The sequence below is a fragment of the Echiichthys vipera genome, assembly GCF_963691815.1.
Source record: "Echiichthys vipera genome assembly, chromosome: 9".
Classification (NCBI taxonomy): Eukaryota; Metazoa; Chordata; class Actinopteri; order Perciformes; family Trachinidae; genus Echiichthys; species Echiichthys vipera.
The window spans coordinates 27,904,963-27,924,586 of NC_139834.1; the positions used below are offsets into that span (position 1 = coordinate 27,904,963).

At 40.4% G+C, this 19,624-nt stretch overlaps 1 protein-coding gene across 1 annotated transcript in view; it reads right to left on the reverse strand.

The window, feature by feature from the left end:
- Positions 1-4,688: 4,688 nt before the first annotated feature.
- cpne9 (copine family member IX) overlaps positions 4,689-19,624 on the reverse strand; it is a gene marked incomplete at its 5' end in the record, with an annotated part of 80,802 nt that continues 65,866 nt past the window's right edge. Inside the window, 5 exons of the mRNA XM_083920647.1 lie at positions 4,689-5,041; positions 9,652-9,725; positions 14,038-14,095; positions 14,875-14,977; positions 19,193-19,320. Of these exons, the coding sequence (XP_083776773.1) occupies positions 4,859-5,041; positions 9,652-9,725; positions 14,038-14,095; positions 14,875-14,977; positions 19,193-19,320 (546 nt within the window). The 3' untranslated portion in view covers positions 4,689-4,858. The remainder of the gene's footprint in view (positions 5,042-9,651; positions 9,726-14,037; positions 14,096-14,874; positions 14,978-19,192; positions 19,321-19,624) is intronic.

Genomic DNA, 19,624 nt, shown 5'->3' on the forward strand with positions numbered 1-19,624 from the left:
AAACGTTGGTAGATCAGCAGCTTTTGACCTGAATAACCATGAATGAGAACAGAAGAACCCATAACGCCCAGTAACTTGTAGTAACCATATTTTTCTTTGATGACTACCTCATTTTAACCCTGACGTTTCCTCCCTGTATATTCATAGTTCTCATGAATATGCCTACATTACTGCTAGGATAGGCAGATAAAGCCAATACTACAATCCCAAACATGGTATTATATTCATATTGCCATCACAACTCTGTCGTACTCTATGCATTTTCATCCCAAGATGGAAACTAGTCCAGGGGATAGAGATGAATCCATGAGCGCTGTGGATCAACGAGGGGAACATTATGTATGGTCTATTCGTGTGCTTTTCACCTGTTTACCGAATCTTTCATCGAGCCAGAAATCATTTTTCATATAGAATGAATCACTACCTTAAATCATCTTTCTGCAGACAAACAACAACGTACAATAATCAGATGGCGTCACTTTATGCTTGGTATTACTGTAATGCAGTTTATCAACTTCAGAAGATATGAGTAACACAAATATAGTCAAACCTCATATCAAAACACGACAACATGTTTTTCAAAACAGGAAGGGATTTCTAGTTCAAAGTTCTACATTCTTCTTATTGGACATTCATAAAATTGTCAACATACAATATAGATTTAGCATTAGAGACATTTATGTAAAAGGAGTTTGTAGCTCTACTGTCAGCAGACGAGTGGGAAACATAATTCATCATGTACTGTATATACAATATAATTTCTTAAACACTGATCAGTGGGCAGAATTTACACATACACATATTCATACAGCCATAAGACAAAGTAAAGAGACGGACAAAAATACTCTTGTTGTACAAAAATCACACCACATGCCGTGCCATCAGAATACTTTTCCATACAATCGGTGTCTTGCAGAGACCTTACATGTGTATATGTTATGACTCTGGGCCCATTCCTATCATTGCAAAATATCAAAAATACATGTCTCTCAATGGGGGAAATTCACAAGTCTCACTTACTGAATATACTAGGTGTCTGCAAGACGCCGCACATAGCAAGCTCTGAAATCTACAAACGAAAATGTACAGTGGCACAAGTAAAATGCATATTACTTTTGAGATATACTTCTCTTTTTTTATCAGTTGCAATGATAACAACTACTTAAAACACCGGGAGGCATTTATTCCTCGACATGCAAAAACCGGACGATTAAACTAATTGTTGTAAAGGTTTATAAAAATCAATATACTTACACGACACATGGAAACAGCATTAAAACCCCTCTAAGCCCCCGTCATAACACTGACATTAACAAAACGTCTCCAGAAAGTGACCGTCACATTTCACATGAGAACAAACGTGTGTTGGAGTTTGTAGTTCTTTATGGTTCCTAACTACACCGCCTTTACGCTCAATGATGGTAGTAAGGACAGTTGCATCAGGTCATGCGTCTGTACTGTGAGTTAGTATAGGAATGTACAGTAGTCATGCATAATAAAGATACCCTGCTATACAAACGATGAACACTAGGTGGCAGACTGTGGCCACTTTGTACACAGCTACAGTCTGCCTGGGAATAAAATGTCAAGTCATGGCAGGGGAGAGGGAGGGACATGCATAGGGAAAACATTACATTGGGAGTCAGGTATATTGCTTTTCGGAGAATGTGCATTTATCCTTCATTGACATTTATTTCCCCAAAAAATGTGCATACACAGACATATTAGACAAAGAAAATGTCAAAGCAAAGACAGAGCTATAATGTTCCTTACTGTCTCTAACTCAGCCTCTCTTCTGCCACTGTCCATGTCTTAACCCCTCTTCCCTTTGTATTTGTCCTTATCTGTCTCTTTCTTCTTCATTCTTATGGCCTTTTCTGTCTTTCCATTTCTCCCTCACTATCCTGCACCTCCATCTCTCTTCCCTTTACACCCACCTCCTCCCTGTTTCTTCTTCCCTTCCTTCCTTCCTTCTCCTCCTCCTCCTCCACCTCTCTGCAGGGCAGCCAGCGAGACTGGCATTTCTGTAACAGCAGGAGGGGGATCTGCACCCAGCCTCAGCCCACGCTGAGCAAAGAGGGGGTGGGTGTGGCGTTTCAGAGGCACGTGTGTGTGTCTAAGTACATGTGTCTGTGAAGGTCTGTGACTGGTAACAATGAACATGCGACCGGAACCCCCACACTACACCTGCCAACACTTGTCTGATACCCGCTGTATGATGTCAGCATTAGAAAATCAAAAAGTCTCACTGAATAGTCCTCGTCCCTCATTCATCTCCAGGGGTTTTCAAAGTCTGACCCACTGGCAACACACACCCCGCAATTTTGAATAGTTTGAAGTGATTATGTTAATTGATGTAAATGTCTACTCCTGTTTCGTACTTTCATTTTGGCACTACATTTCCTAAAATGTGTTGTCTGTAAACAAGAAGTGTGAGGAGGGAGTCAGTTCGCTAGGGGTTACAATATGAGCCCGTTTTTTTTTTTGCCTGTTTGTTCTAATTTTGACAAATTGACACCATTCAATTTTGGTATTTCTTAGACCCAATTTTGCTAGGTGTGACTAATGGAAATAACTTTGAACCGGTCCAGTATTGAGTGAGAGCGTGGTAGCCCATAGAGAGGACTACAATGTAATCAAATGGAACAAAGGTGAAACGTCAATGTACATCCACTAAAAGGTTTGTTTTTTTTTTAGCTGAGAGAACGAGATAATTATTATTACATGGAGAAACATGGAGAAGTCTTCTTCTGAAATCTCACAATATTACATTTCACAGCTGCTGTGTGTTGCCTAAAATATTTTTCATAAAAACTGGTTTGTCTTTTTGTGCATTTCCAAATTCTGTCACCAAAATATGGAGTCTATCAAGCACAGCTTTTATAGACTAACCCTGCCTTTGGATATGACAGGCAGATGTTGTGGCTAGTTATGCTAGAAATGGATCATAACACTCCGGATGCAGAGGAATCCTTCCAAAGCATCTGAGCGGAGGTAGGCTAATTCTATTAGCTAAAATGTCTGTGTTGACCTGCATCAGTAGCTACATACATGGCAGGATAACGGCAACTACTCCATCTTTCCATGATGTACAGTTTAATACCAAACTGAGTCTATCAGTGGCAAAAAAGCACTTTTAGTAGAGGTATATTGTCGGTGTTCAGGTGTAACCTGACTCCGCCAGATGGATTGATTCGCATTTGCTCGGCATATCCATCTTGGAGATCTTTTGGGAAGGGGCGAAAATACTAGTTGCTGATTGGATAAACCATCTGTCAATATTCCAACAGAAGGATCCAAGAGAAAAAAGTGTTAGCGAGCATCTTACTCGATAGCTGCACTCATCTTATCCGTTGTTTGAACTGAACAGTCGCTTCTCGTTGCATCACACTTCGACCTGCCTAAAAACCAACGCTAATTGGTTAGGTCTATTGGCAAACTTCTCCAAGTTTTCTCTGCCGCAAGTTACCAGACTGCTCTGCAAGTAAAATACAATGGGGCTTGTGAGATCAGGATGGTCTTGTGAGGCTGATGCAGGTGTCCCACTGGGTTAAATTCTCCTCTGGCTGCAGAGCTGCATGGCCCTCACTTAATATTGGACCAATTAAAAAAAAAGTTGCCATCGTTAGTCAAATGCCAGGGGGGAAAGGGTGCAAAATTCCTCTTTAACAGTTAACTATTAGCAGTTCCTGTTTGCAATGCACTCGTGGACGTACAGACAACTATCACTGAAGTGCTTTGTTACTGAGGAAAACTTAAGGACATGTTGATTCTCAGGCAAGTTCTGCAGTTATGAGGAAAGTCTTAGCTCTAGGATTTCTAAGCAGACTCATTGTAGTTATTCACGTCAGACATGAAGATAATGATTTCCCCGGAAAGTAGAAGCAACACTGAAACTTAAACGTGTGTATCATGTTTGTGTGCTTAGATATGAGTGAGTCATGTTTCACACCGAGTATGGTGTTTGCCGCAAATTGTGCAAATCGGGTGTTAAAGCAAATTGCCTCCATGAGCTGTATGTCACACTGTTCTACCTGTTGACTGTGATGATAAACGGACCAAATCAATGGGTCAAGCTGCGATAACTATGAACGTCGCTTTCAGAACGACGACATGCACCTGTTTCTTTCCTACCCTCCAGACAGCAATGGCTTCTCTATAGAAACTACATCCTCTGGGGAGATGTGCCTCACAGTTTGAAAACCCTTGGATTGGACTATTTATTTGGCAGCCTCTATTTCAGTTTCAATCGATTTGGCACAGCTTGATGATAATGACGACAGTAAAGTATAAATCACAAACACCTGTCCCCACGTCGACCAATTACTTCAATAGATTACAGTCAAAGCATGGCCAAAAATAGCCCCAAAGCACCTGATACAAGCTTGCGTATATTGCTCAGAGCTCTGCTTTCATTTGGGGACAAGCTTCATTTTAATTGAATATTTTGCACTTTCCGGGACTCCTGCCAAATGTGAGTAGTGTCAACACCTGCTGAGGACAAGGACAAATGTAAAAACTTTTTGTGCAAAAATGTGTCTGGTGAGGGGAATCGACATATTCAAAAAGTCAAGATCTGACTGACAGCCAGTTGGGAGTAGGTCTCACTGCTCTTATACATTAAATGAAAGATGAAGACCAGCAGCGGGTGAGTCAGGGATGAGCACCTGCTGTGTTGGTGTGATGTGCCTGTTATATAATATATACTTTATATACCAGAGGAAGAGGGTAAGTCACGGGTCAATTCGGCTTCTAAAGTGACAAATAACTGCATGGGAGGTGAGCGTACATAAGCAGAGAGGGAAGAGAGAGAGTCAGTGTGGAGAGGCAAAGACAAGTGGCCGTGGCTCTGACGGGGTCAGATATGCCGGTGTAGCTCCGGTAGTGGCGAAGAGGAGAGGGCCGGTCGCGGTTCAACTCCTCTGCTCTTCATAAAAGACAGCAGCTGGTCAGGGATCTCGGCGAGGACGTCCTTAGCCAGCCGGGCCATGCTGAGGACCTGGTTGCCAGATCTGTCGATGTAATCTCTGAATGGAACAAACTGGAAGCAGGGGTAAAAAATAGTTTAGGTTTTATTTTGAATCTTGTTTGTATATGAAAAAGGTCCCTGTTTTAACAAAGACTGATGACATCTCTTTGGAGGCAATATAAACAAAGGAGGAATCTAGACTTTGTACTCATAATGTTGATAAAGCAAGGACTATGTCTGTGTGTTTGTCACTCGCATATCATAAATGGCAGGCCTATAGCTGGGGGCCCACTGATGTGTCCAATTTGGTGCATTTTGGTCAGATGGTGGTCAAGTCTTAGGAACAAAATCTAATTATTATTATTAAACATTAAACAACGTCAGCTTTTTTATCATGGCTTCACCGCTTCAATCGAGCGATGACGCAAACCACCTCCCGCTATGTTAGCTTGCAGCTATACACTACTCTGCTGTTGTGCTAAATGGGAAGTCATGCTAGGGCTCAGCAGGGATCTGAATGCTTATAAAATAACTGCCCATAACTCCATTTTGGTAGGGTCTATTATTCTGAATACCTACATATTTTTAGTAGAGGATCTGAAGATAATTATGAGCCTTTGTCAAAAAAGTTATTGGAGGTTATATCCTCTTCCCCACATGTATTGGAGTGAACGGTCGAATGTGCTTCCTGGCCATAGGACACAATACAAAGAGGCAAGTGCAGCAGAACTGCGCTTGGCCGCTAAGTCCATGGTGGCATACAATTAGAGCGCCAATCTGGGGACTTGGCGTCCCTCTGCAGTGATGGCTTTCTTCTTCTTCTGGATTTCAGGCAGACTAGATGCCTAAAGGCACATTGCTGCAATCCACAGCTCATTGATATATCGCGCCCACTCATTCCTATGAGAGCTGCTCAGTGGTGCAGGGTTGCTTTAGAATGCCACCATTCCTGGTTCTCTTGAACACGGGAGGACTTTTGTAGAAACCTTTGCGTTCCCGAGCCCATGTCCGAGCGGCAAGCACAAATTTACACGAAAAACAGTCTAAAAAACATGCAACAGGTGAGTGCTGCAGTACTGCGATTGGCCACTAAGCCTACAGGAGACTTTTAACCTGAAAAATTCAATATTTTCAACTTGCGTGTTGGACACGATAGAAGCAAAATCACATCCATTGTGTCGCAAGTAAGGTCTTGAAATTGTGTATATAGATTGACTTTGTATGTAATTGCGCTGCTTCTATTGGGTCTACTGCCTTTTGTGTGAACACACAGTAACTCAAGAACTAAACAACTTCACAGTAGGTAGGTGTAATACTGAGGACCCGAAGGAGTGCAGTGTGAAGTTGATCGGATGAGCGGTTCAAGAATACGCTGCAAGCAGCACTTCCGGGGGCCAAGCATTTGGCTCTGAATAGACACGGCACCAATAATGTTAATGTTCAACAAGCCCTTTTCAGATGCTGAAATACTTGTCATTGCTGGCTTTATCCGTCTGTTAAAGACCAGACAACTTCTGTTATGTAAATGTTTAGTATGGCTTTATTCAGATGTGACAGGACCGTTACTGAACAATGACGCACCATGCTTGTGAGTTATTTGGTACCTGGTGCGCGAAAGGGAACAGGGTTGGAAGTAAGAAAAGTGTTTTCTGACCTCTCACCGGCTGTATCAGTGATGGATGTTTAATCTTTTACATTTTCTGATTTGGCCGTGGACACTTTAATTAACAGCCATGGAGTGTGAGAGGAGCTCGCCCTCACCCTTCACAGTGAAACCCCTCGATCATTTTCTTATCAGTCTCATCTTTTATTTGATGGCAATTGGTGCTGCCTACTTTATAATGTCTGACAGTGCATAATCATAGAATGACGGGGCATTGTGCTGTAACACTTTGTAATTTTACATGCTGTATGTAAAGCATTTTTCTGGATATCCACAAGAACCAATTGTGCGCACATCAAATACTAAAATGTATAATATCTAGACATGCTTAATGGTAATAACATGCACTGTTTATATTTCGGACACACATCTTCACCTTCACAAACTGCTTACAGCTCACAGGTAGGTAGACAGTGTGAATACATACAATGTTTTCTACCTTGCACTAGGCAGGAGGATACTGAATAGAAGTCAAGATAACATTTGTAACAACTATCAGTTTATGGTACATGAGTGGAGGTCTAACAGGAGGAATATGATTAATTCCTTACAAGAGAAAAATAATCACATTCAATGCAGTGAAGGCGGTCTTCCTATCGAATCAGTGACCATAAGAATGCATGGAAATGTAACATGATTTTTTACTACAAATCTAATGGTCCTGTCATAATCAGGTTAAAGGCAATCAAATGATTAGTGTGAGCCTGCATGTGATTACTGCTGTTAATGAAACTAAGTGAAGGGGCAGGACTGTGAAAATATGATAGCAATATCAATTCAGCTTGAGAATGAGTGGATAGATGATTCAGTTATTAAGCTGGTGTGGGGTCCAGCTACATATGTCATGTCTTATGTTTCATCATTAAAACACGTTGATGTTTTACAAAACAGTTTTCCTGTGTTCACTATGAGTTGCAACGCAAAGCAATTAAGTCAAGCCTTGTTAGTATGTAAGGATATATTGATGATTAATGCTACTGTAAGCTTTAACAGTATGTTTACACAGTCACTATTTACACATTCATGTTTACAATTATTACTTTTATATTTACAGGTTTAAACATTTACCTTAGAACCTAAAAGACAGTTTTGTTAATCTCCTGAATCTGCCTCCGTGGTTTTCCTCACAGTTACTTAAGGTAAAGCCGTTCTAGCCTCTGATTGGTTAGTTCAGTGAGGTGTGATCCAGGAAGTAGGAAGTGGGGCGGTTGTTGACGTGTGGACGGGGGGAAAAGAGTAAAGTGTTACTTAAGAAAGTTATCCGTCTCCATCCTGCTGTTTCCTCTCCTAAAGAGTGATCGCACCACCACATATCGAACCCTCACGTTACACTACTTTGGGCCACATATTTGGATATTAATGTTGAAATTACAACTACAGATAATTACTTTGGAGTAAATAGGCACTTTTCTTACCACTACCTTTTTTGCTATCTTATATACTCACAAGATTCATTAATCATTGCCAACGCTCGTTTATCATTGTACCCTTTATGCTGCCAGCAGACTGGCCTCTCCAAGTCAAAATCAAAAGTGCATTGTTATCAGAAGACATTGTATTTGTGTTCTCATATCAGGCCTTCTAAAAGTACTATTTACTGTTGCCAGATCTGGTTTTATCAGCCTCTGAAAGGGTTGCTTGCTCTTTATAAAACTCCCTGCAAAACAATTTAAAGAAAGAGCTGCTCTCCCTTGTTGACTCAAAGAACAATGATGGATGTGGAAAAGGAAGGAAATGTCTTGCCAGTTTTTATATTGCACAATAAAATGTCTCTTCTTTTTCCTTTTTTCTTATCTTGTGGACATGTTTTGTGTTTATATTTTCCTCGGTAAGACCAAAGACAATTTTCCTGCCTCGGCTGTAACAATACATTTAATCATATTCTATCCTATTCAGCAGAGTCTGTTGGGTCCCTAGGCAAAGATTTACAGGGGCCCCCTCGAACCAGCGTTCATCACCATTATGTTTTAAATAATCTGACACCAACAAAAATATGAAATATAAACTTTTTTTTATTTCAAAAGTGCAATTTTAGTTATTTTTAGTCATTTTCAAAATATAAACATTAAAAAACCTGACAATTATGATCCCAAAGCATATTTTTAACTGACGGATTCACTTCAGCCAAATTACTTGGATTTGGTTACTTCAGGTTTAATAGCTAGTTACCCATAATGCCATTTTGTCACAAAGATAAGAACCAGTTTTTCCACTTGTTTTGGCTCCGCTTTTACATTTGTTATGGCACCGATGCATTATGGGTCACTCTGACAATGCATGGTGGTGTCCTTGCAACACAATGGTCGTTAATGAAAATGACATGTTTACTTCCTCTTGCATGGAGGAGAACTCTATGACTTTGCATTGAAGAACCACTGTTGAAAATGATTCACACATGAATCATGGTTCTTGTATCTATTTTTGTACATTGTTCATAGTGATGGGGAAGTATTTTGTCAAAACTTAATATGCATCACGCAGACACGAATGTTAGCTGAGTGGAACTCCAAACCCCTGCATTATCAAATGAGCTAAACAACCAACTAACACTGAATCACTTTCATCTTACTCTGGTCAGTTGAGCAGACTAACTCAGCCCACTGGCTCTAGTATGTTTCATTTAAAAAAAAAAGACCTGTGTCTGTACAGATTTGTGTGTTTTATGTTGTTATGATGTGACGCTGGGAGAAACTTTATTAACTTTTCCATTATATATAAACAACGTGGTATTGGCTAAGACTGACCCTTTGATTTTCTATTACATAGGTGGATTTCTGAGTTGTGTGAGTAAAATCAGAGTCATCACATTGTACCCTTGAGTAAGACACTGAGCTTGTTCAGTTGCTCACCATGGATGTGCATTATACGCATATTGCATGAGGTAGTTCCAAGTGAGTGCTTGAGTGTTTGTTATGAATGCAAGCCATCCTCCTCTGGGGATAACACCCCCATGCAGCTGCTGTTAACAGAAACATGCTCAGGTTTAACCTGCAACTTTAAACTGAATTATGATGAGTACCTGCACAATGTCTCTCTCAGCAAGACGTCCTCTGGAGGACACTCTCACCTCATCTCCATCCAGCTCCTCCATAGCTGAAAAGGAGGGAAAGGGACAGAGACAACATGACTCAATACTGGAACTTGCAACGGAGAATTTAAATAAGGTAGTGGATGTTCATTTGTATTTTTATAATGTGATTGCTGAAGTGGAGCACAGCATGGGGATTTAGAACAGGTATTCAGGAGAGAACGGATAGAAGACTTTGTACACCACAAATACCATTTGTTAAGCAAACATTATGCACCATGACACTGCAGGTCACAAAATAAAGATTGTTCTGACCACTCCAGGGTAAAGCTCAGTGGCAGTAAAGCACTGCTTTCAACTATGACTAAAGATAACAAGAGGAGTAGCTCTAAAATTGTGCTCTGATGGACTTAAAACAGCATCTGCAACCCACTGTACATCCTGCATCTGGAGTCTCTCTGGCATGGACACAGTAGCGCTGTCATGGAATGGTGGCTAAGCACAACGTGAGGTCAAATCAGCAAACAGACACACACACCGAACCAGAAAACATAAGAGGACAAACACAAGAAAAGACAAGTGTACTGAAATGGAAAATGCTAGAAGATTAAAAACACACTATAGTACACAGACTAAAGACAGAAAATGACAATCAGAGGCAACATCGCCTGACGATAAGGTGTAGAAACACATACATGTTTGCATATGTCACTTTTGGGGGACATTACAGGGACTGACTATTTATTTCCTGGAGACTTAACCTAACCCTAAGCCTAGCCACTACTTGTCTACCCCTGACCTAGCCCATTCATAACCACTGACCCCAAAAATCATCTGTTTCTCAGTTAGGGATAAAGCTTGTATTATAAAGCACCAAAATTATAACCTGACTCAGATGGATTGATTAGCATTATTCTCATTCGTGCAGCATATCCATCTGGGTACTCTAGTTTGGAGATCTATGGGAAGAGGCAAATAAACTGGTTGCTAATTGGATAAACCATCTGTCTGTCAAAACCCATGTTAATGATAGACGGGCCAAATCAACCAATCAGATCAACTATGTGTATGAAGTACTAACAGAGCGCCAAGGCAAAGCAAGGAAAGTAAGCAAAATGTTTGCTTGGCAAACGGTTCCAAATTTGCCCTGTCGCACGTTAACAGACTGTCAGTTAAATACAATGGAGCTGGCACTATCAGGATGGTCTCACGTATGCAGTCAAGACACTAAAAAAAATGATGCCATGAAATCTTTATTTGCCTATAAAGCAGGAAAGTGAAATCAGAAGGTATCCCTCATCACTCAATACACATGTGGCGACAAATTCTACTGCTAGGTGTGAGCAGACGTACTCAGCGCTCTGATCATCTGAGACGTATGTTTATGTCAGGTCTGAACAGGTTTTTAGTTTGTAATGTGTCCCGGAAGGTAGCTAAACTCCAAAACACACGCACACACTCTTAATTTGAACATGTGAGCCCCAAACATGCCTGAGCACTGTTACTTCAAATCCTACCATTCGATTTCTTAAACAAGCAGAAAATATTGGGCAGGGCAACACAAAGATGAGGCATTAAGTCGTTACACGAGCAGTAACGGACCACGCAAACACACTGAACTAGTCCCTGTGATACATGATACAGCTGCTAAAGTGGTTTCCTGGTTGCTTACATGTCCCATTTAGCCAGATAAGGTTAAGATAGATGCTGCTTTCATATACAAACATCACATATTGGCTTATTTGCAATGTCATGGTTGGGGGCTGTTGAAGTTGATTCATTTCACTTTTCAAATTAATTCAGTGCACAAAGCTGCTGCATCCTGTGGTCAGCTTTCAAATTCTGCTCAGCTATATTTCTTATTGAACAAAAAGGTACACAGAAGAGAATTTGACCACCAGTGGTGCCATAGTTAAGTAATTGTTTATACTCAAGTTGCTTTGCCTGGGGGCCACTTCCGCAAAATGACAGGAGGCCAGGGGCCAGTTAAGATATAAACATTAATATTTATCAGATAAAATGAAAAAACATTAAAAAGGCCCATGACTAATCTCTCTTTGAAACTCCTTATTTTCAAATTAACTAAGGTTAGATGTACGCAGCAGCATTTAGGAGTTGAGGACATCATATGAGACTTCATATTCAAACTACAATTTTTTTCAATGTGAATTAGTAAATGGCCACCGAGTTACCCACTACCCTATTAAGGGGCAAGATTAGGACTGCAGGCCATAAAATGGGTATCACTCTTTTATGGGGTGAAAAAACACATCCAGCATGTTTGTACCGACACATGTGATATGTATTGTTGAGGAACATTAAATGTGAACAAAACACTTAAATCAATCATTGCACTTTGGTTATTTTAAGGTGCCATTTAAGTTGTTTTTCAGTGTGTATAAGAAATGCTATTCATAATGATATTGCTCCAGATGTAAAATGACAACACATTAACTTTGGACTTTATTGCTGCTTGTTGTTGCCTGAAAAAAAGGTTTTGTTTTTCATCTCAATGAGATTTTCCCGGTAAGATAAAGGTTAACTGTAAACAAACTAATTGAAGAAAAACCTTTGTAACGTTGTCAGCTGTGTTCAGAAAACCATAGGTTGAAAAAGAGATTGCGTTCAATGACAACCCATCACTCTATATGCAGACGACAAACCATTTTTGGCCTTCAGCAATGTCACAATCATGCAGTAGACATGCAGCTTAAATGGCACACAGGTGATCCACTTTAAGATGATTAGCATTACACCTGGCAAGGCAATCAGCTACAAAACAGCTAATGAGCATCCAGCTAGCAGACTAGCAGAAAATATGAGCAACCTCCCTTGACAGACTAATCTGTCACATTTCTTCACACATCAAATGCTAACACAGATTCTTCTCATACACAAACCCTATATCACCAACAAGAAAGTAAATTTTAAAGGATTGTCTAGTGAAAGACGATGTATCGATTAGGAACATCTCTCTTTAACTATGTACAGTTTCACAGCATTAAATAGAAATGAGTCGAAGAGCTGGTAATATTGACACATTTTATGGATATGAGAGTGTTTCTGGATATATACCATTAAAATCTCATGGCCTCAAAAAAAGAGTACATGTACAATTGAGTGGTCTTTCTGTTTTTTTTTTTGCATTTGTCCTTGAACGCCTTCTCATCTGATGTCCATTGTAAATGGTACATGGACTTATATAGCACCTTTCTAGTCTTCTGACTACTCAAGGCGCTTTCACAGTGTTTGTCACTTTCACCCATTCACACAGACATTCACACTGATGGCAATGGACATCTACAGACCATCTAATGTAACCATTCACTCTACATTTACACACCCATGCACAGTGTCAGTGTCTTGCCCAAGGACACTTTGACATGTGGACTGGGGGAGGTGGGGATCGAATCGCCAATCTCTCGATTGGAGGACGATCCACTCTTTCACTAAGACACAGTGTTATATTTTCCATTCTTTATATTAAGATGCAGACAGAGTGTGTAATAAAATGTGATATGTCAAAAATGTGATTGTCATAGTGATAGTTGCCAGCTGCTTCTTTATTCTAATGCTGAATGCTCATTAACTGTTGTGTAGTTGACTGTCTTAAAGCTGTTGGTAACTCCCTATAAAAAAAAAAAATCACTTTTTCTCACATTTGCTGAAACTGTCACAATATCCTGACAGCACTATGAGACAGACATCCAGTGAAAAACTAAATCATGTTCCACGATTCTTATGTTTTTGTCCTGGTGCTGCTAATGGCATGTGCTAGATTCCACCATGACCAACCTAAAACAACCAATCAAAACCAAGGTGTCTCTTATGCAGTGCAATGACTGCTCATTGCTAAGCCCAGTTCAGACCAAATATTTGCAACGTAACTCAACTGCTTTCGACGTGACCCATCTCGTTGCGAATCTAACCGGCTGATGTCGTGGCCATTCAACTTGTCATATCACAGGCAGCTGGTTTTTGAAATTAACACACGTCACCTGTTTCAACAGCAAATCAAGTCCGAGCAAAGTCTGCTGGTCAAGTCATTCGGAGGTCATAAATGTCCACTAAGAATGATAAAGGTGTACTTTGTCAGTTGAAACACACATAACAGAAGACTCGGGAAGATGTCAATCAATCACAGTATACACACAGTCCTGAGAAGAGGTCTAATCAACCGGATTAACTGAAAACACCAGTGTGGGTGGCTTTAAAGTGGATCACCTGTGTTTGTTATTAAAGGGGCATCTACTGCATGACTGTGACAGTGATTAAATGTCTTCAGTAGATAAAGTGACTTCTTGTCCTCTCCTGTGTAATGCTTACTCAGGTCGACATAACAAATGATGGGCCTGTTACTAAAAATGAAACACTCACCATCAAACTCAGCAGGTCCAACACCTACGATAATTATGGACAGGGGGAGCCCTGATGCCTGAGCAGGAGACAAAGAGAAAGACAATGAACATTTAGTCCAAATGATTCATGATATACTAAGCACGAATAAAGGCATCTATAGGCTTTCCAGAGCATTCAAGAAGGTGGAATTGTCGTGCTGAGCATTGTCTTGCAACGATAAATTAAGTGTTTTGTGTTGATTCAAACTTTGTATTCATTATTTTATTCTGAAAGATGAGGCTATTAACTTGACCCAATATCCTAAATTTACAGCAACTGCCTTTTGTTTTTCCAAATCATAAGTCTCCTTGACACAAAATCAAAGGTTGTGCGTCTGGAGAAAACTGCAAAGAAGAGTTGTATCATGTGGGGGATTTACACTGCACATGCAGGATAATTAGGAGGGAGAAAATAACAAATAACTTGCTTTCAAACTGTCTGCCACAAGATAAATCACTCAGAACCAACCTAATTGAACCAGACACCTCTCAAACATTGATTTGGCATGCTACTGAAATAACTATTGACCTCTCTGCAAAAGTGAGATCAGTCATAATTAGAGACTTGAATGTTGAATAAACTTGAGTTGTATTTATACTTTATTTCTGGCCTTACTTCAAGAGTACAGGGACACATCAAGCTGTTTTTATTCAAATAGAAAACATTATTCTGAAAATAAAATGGAGCTTTTGCCCAAACCACAAAAGAAAAGAGGATGCTGTGATGAACATCAGCAGTAGAAGTTAATGAGGGAAAAGCACTGCTATCCATCAATCTTTGTTGTGTGTGTGTGTGTGTGCATGTTTGTTTACTCACATTGACCACAGCCTCTTTGGTCTGGACCATGTCAGATATCACTCCATCTGTGATCATCAGCAGGACAAAGTACTGAGAACCATCTGTAATCTCTGCTGCACAGCTAGGGAACGTGCACACACACACACACACACACACACACACACACACACACACACACACATACACACGCACATGTACTGAGGTTAGAGCTCAGATCATGCCTGCGCACCTGAGTAGTCGACTACTAATGACAACACAAAGCAAACCTGCCTGCTGGTCTCAAACATCAGGGCTTATTTGTCTGACCCTTTGACCTTCTTGAAGTTGTTTGCCCTACCATGTCACTTTTATTTTCTCCTTCCTGCTCTCTAGATGCTGAAACATAAATGACTTTGGGAAAATACTTATCCCATGCTAACATCACTGTCTTCAGTGATATAAATGTACCAAACTTTATGGCACCCAATTAGCCGAAACTGTCCAAACTGTGCAAAGAAAACTAATTACAGAAGACTGACCAAAATAAACTCACTCCACTTACTCCGTTACAGTGGTGGATTCAGGCCTGAAAAAAGGGCCCCAGTGCACACAAACAGGTGAATTCATAAAGAATGGATTTCAGGGGCTGAAAGCACCATGAATTATGCATCATTTACAACTTCCACTACCTTGTCTCAAGGTCTGATTCACAAAATATTTGCACTAATGATATTACCGTGCACTATGTCACAGCAGTAACACTTTGCCCTTTGTTTTGCATCTGCTTGCAATTATTCATGTGGCAATGTATAAATGGTTTAATGACAATAACACATTAGGCAGAAAAGGGTAAAGGGGGACTGTGGCTCAGTTGGTAGAGCGAGTCGGCCAATGTCCGAATGGTTGGCTTCCACGCTTCCGTCAGTCTGCCCCAGGGCAGCTGTGACTACTACGTAGTTTTACCACCACCATGTACCTGGACTCCGTAAAGTGCCTTGAGCACTGAGAAAGACGCTATATAAATCTAAGCCATTATAATAATAAATGTTAGGTTAGGTTAAAGGGGAGATTAAATCTCCCAGTCCGTAAAAGAAAATGGCATGATTTGAAGCACTGGATCTAATTTATAAATGTGCTTCATTACTTCCAAGCCTCTGCACAGACTGATAATTTCACTGTTACTGTGTGTGGCTGATAGTAAGTGTGAAGCATTTTAGGAGAATAGGGAGGTGATCCAGGCACGTCCAGCTGGGAGGAGGCCTCGGGGAAGACCCAGGACCAGGTGGAGAGATTATATCTCCACACTGGCCTGGGAACGCCTCAGGATCCCCCAGTTAGAGCTGGTTAATGTGGCCCGGGAAAGGGAAGTTTGGGGTCCCCTGCTAAAGCTGCTGCCCCCGCGACCCGACCCCGGATAAGAGTTTGAAGATGAGATGAGAACGTGACGATGGAACTTTATTAAAACTACGTTTGTCAGACTACTATTACTGTCACAGACTAAACAGAAACTGCAAACAATAGCAGTGTAAAAATCATTTAAGTTCAGATATTTCTTTGTCTCATTTCTCCTTTAAATTACATTGTTGGGTTTTATCTGATGCAAAACAATAACAACAACAACATGATATCGGCTTTATATATCAGCCATCGTCCGCCCTGCTCTCTAAATATTGGCATTGGCAAGTGAAACGCACATACTGGTTGACCACTAACCTACATCGTAAATTTATTTACAATTTCAATGTCTGTTGGACGTTTTGAAATTCGCAGATCAGACGGAACGGGTATAGACGTTTGCTTCAGTGTCCAACGGCATGCTACCGCAATGCTGATGCTGACATGACATCTGGGGTTAAGACATAGGGTTAAGGGCCGAGCTCACCAAGAACGATAACTATAACAAAAACTTTATATACATATTTCTATTTGACTCCACATCCAAAACTATAACGACAGTGAGCCTGTGCATGTTCTCATTTGTCCAGGTCATCGTTATCCTGGTCCCAGGCTGCTCACCAGTCCCAGCCTGGTCAGATGCCTACATGAACTGATGAAGCCTCTTGGATTAGAGGTGAAACGTCTTCTTAGACAAATAACCAAGTCCAGTTGCATTTGACTGAAATTGCTTTGAGGATATAACGACAGTGGTGAACGATATCTTTGGAATCACTTTCAGAGAGATTTGATGAATGAAACACTGACAGCCAATCAAAGTCCTTCCAAATTCACAGGGCATCAAATTCAAACTCTGTATACAACTAAATAAAGTGTCACAAACTGTAGGCTACACCCACTCTCTCTCCCTCCTCTGTGTATCTTTCAGCAACACGGCCGTGCAGCAGAGCAGCTGCTGCTTTACAACAGCTTACAGTTTTCTACACATTCTTATAAATAATGATAAATCGAGTGCTTTATAAAAGTTGTATCTGTCGTTTTCGACTACCTCTTTTTTGTAAGCTAATTGATGCATCTAGGAAACGCAATAATTCAGAAGACAAGGGACCTGAGGCTCCAACACACGTGTAGAACGCAGCGCGTGCTTGGTGTCACTGTTGGGAGCGTTATCGTTCAGCAGTGACGATGCTCTCACAATTATCATAATAGTTATCATTATAGTTATAAATGGTGTGAATGACCCTTTAGATTTGCTGATGTCCGTGACGAGGTTGTGGTCGTGACACCAGCAGGTCTTCTACTTCCTTCAGGTCTGTCTTTTCATCATCTGTGATAAGGCCCACCGCAGCTGTGCCGTCAGCAAACCTGATGATGGCGTTGGAATGAAATGTAACATAAAAACTTCAACACACCATGGCAACCCCTTTGTTCTTGGATGCTGTTTCCAACAAACCACCACAGAGTTGTTTACTACATAAAAACCCGCAACCTTCAGCAACAGAGAGACCCTTCAAAAATAACAAGCACTGAAGAAAACCCCCACCACTCTGCTTCTCGTTTTTCCTTCACTCTTCGATGAGAAATACAAAATAATACATCCACATCTCCAAACTCATCTGGCATCATATCGAGCCAGAGCTGATATTTGGCAGTGTTTCAACACGTGTGTGTGTTTGTGTGTGTGTGTGTGTGTGTGTGTGTGTGTGTGTGTGCGTGCGTGTGTGTCCTTCACCTGCTGTTTTTGTATTTATTGCAAGGAGACAGAAGCTAATACCAGCAACTTAGTTGTTCCACCTGGCTGAAAATGATCGATTGGTCTGTGTGTCTATGTTTCTCTTTCTGTGTGTGTGTGTGTGTGAGTGGGTTAGCACCTGTGTCTTGTGGTGCGTATGTTAGTGGGTGAACTATGCATCATCTATGTGTCTTGCTGCTTATCAAACACAAGGTGGGATAAAAAAATAAGTATTGCTAAATCAGTGCAGTGACATATAGGCTAACAACACTGTTCCGGTCTAAAAACCAGTTTTTCATTAAAAAAAAAAGGTTGTTGGACTAGAACAGTGTTGTTGTGGCAGCAGAGTCCTTTTATTTTTCTAACTACCTTGTATCAACCTTTATCCCTGTCGTTTATTGTGGGTCTTAGTTTTAATATGTGTGTGTCTTGAGAACTGTCCATTCACACTTGGCGGGTGTATTGCTGGGGACCAAATTATGTGCTATGTTGAATAGGTTGCAATTTGGCCAGATGGTATATATATATGTGTGTCAAACTGTGTCAAAATTTTATAGAACAATTCAAGGTTGAGAAAAAAAATGCTATTTACTTGTATATGAAGGAATTTCATTCCAATTCGTACATGGGCTTATTGAAAGTATATGTAAACCGCTGTGAGTCGGTGTAAATACTGTAGGATATAATTCGAAGATTTAATGTATTTTAAGTGTTTATGGTCTACGGACATAAATGAAATAGTGTCTGAAAACCCCACATTCAGCTTTTTAAATAAATCTTACAAGGAAAATGTCAGCAACCAGCAGTGTGATTCCCATTCTCTGATACATAAAATTAGCTTCTGGGTCCTAATGTAAAAAATTAAAGATACAAATACAACACAATCTAAATTAAGCCCTTTCCCCTATAATAAGTTTTTATTTTCTCTGATCCAACACTTTGAGGCATATAGAGTCTGATCATTAGCTGATGGGATGCTTTAACTTCTTTAATTCTGCAGATGACGACTCGCCCTCCACTGTTGACTTTCATGAATAAAAATAAATCTCTAATCTGGTGTCAAAGCTTCTTGTGAGTCATTTTTCAAGGCCTATAAATACAACAAATACAGAAAAATCTCTCAGGTTTGAGGGTGAAAAAAGACAAAATGTACCGTACCCACTGTTACACACACATGATCATACACAAACACACACACACACACACACACACACACATTTTCAAACTTACTTTGCCACCTTGTTGATAACAGGTGCAAAGTTGGTGGGTCCGTACAGCTGCACTGTCCTCAGACTCTGGAAATAGGCCTCCAGAACCCCCTCTATGCCCACACAGTTTGGATTCTCAGCATCACCACTCTACAGTAGATGGCACACAGCACACTAATGATGTAAACAGTGTATATTCACACATCCAGTGTACAAAGAGCATTATTGACTGTGCAATGCAATAAACAATGAATCCATCGAGAGCACATAGCTGTAGACATATTTCACATTGTTCTTCCAATTAAAGATAATTAAAGATATGTTGAAATAATGTTGTTATTAGCCATGCCACTAAGAAATCTATCTGCATTTGATGATACACTACAAGGAAACAGTGTCTGTGAGATAGAACAGGTGGTAAACACAATAAAAAAGAGAACATATCCAGAAAACT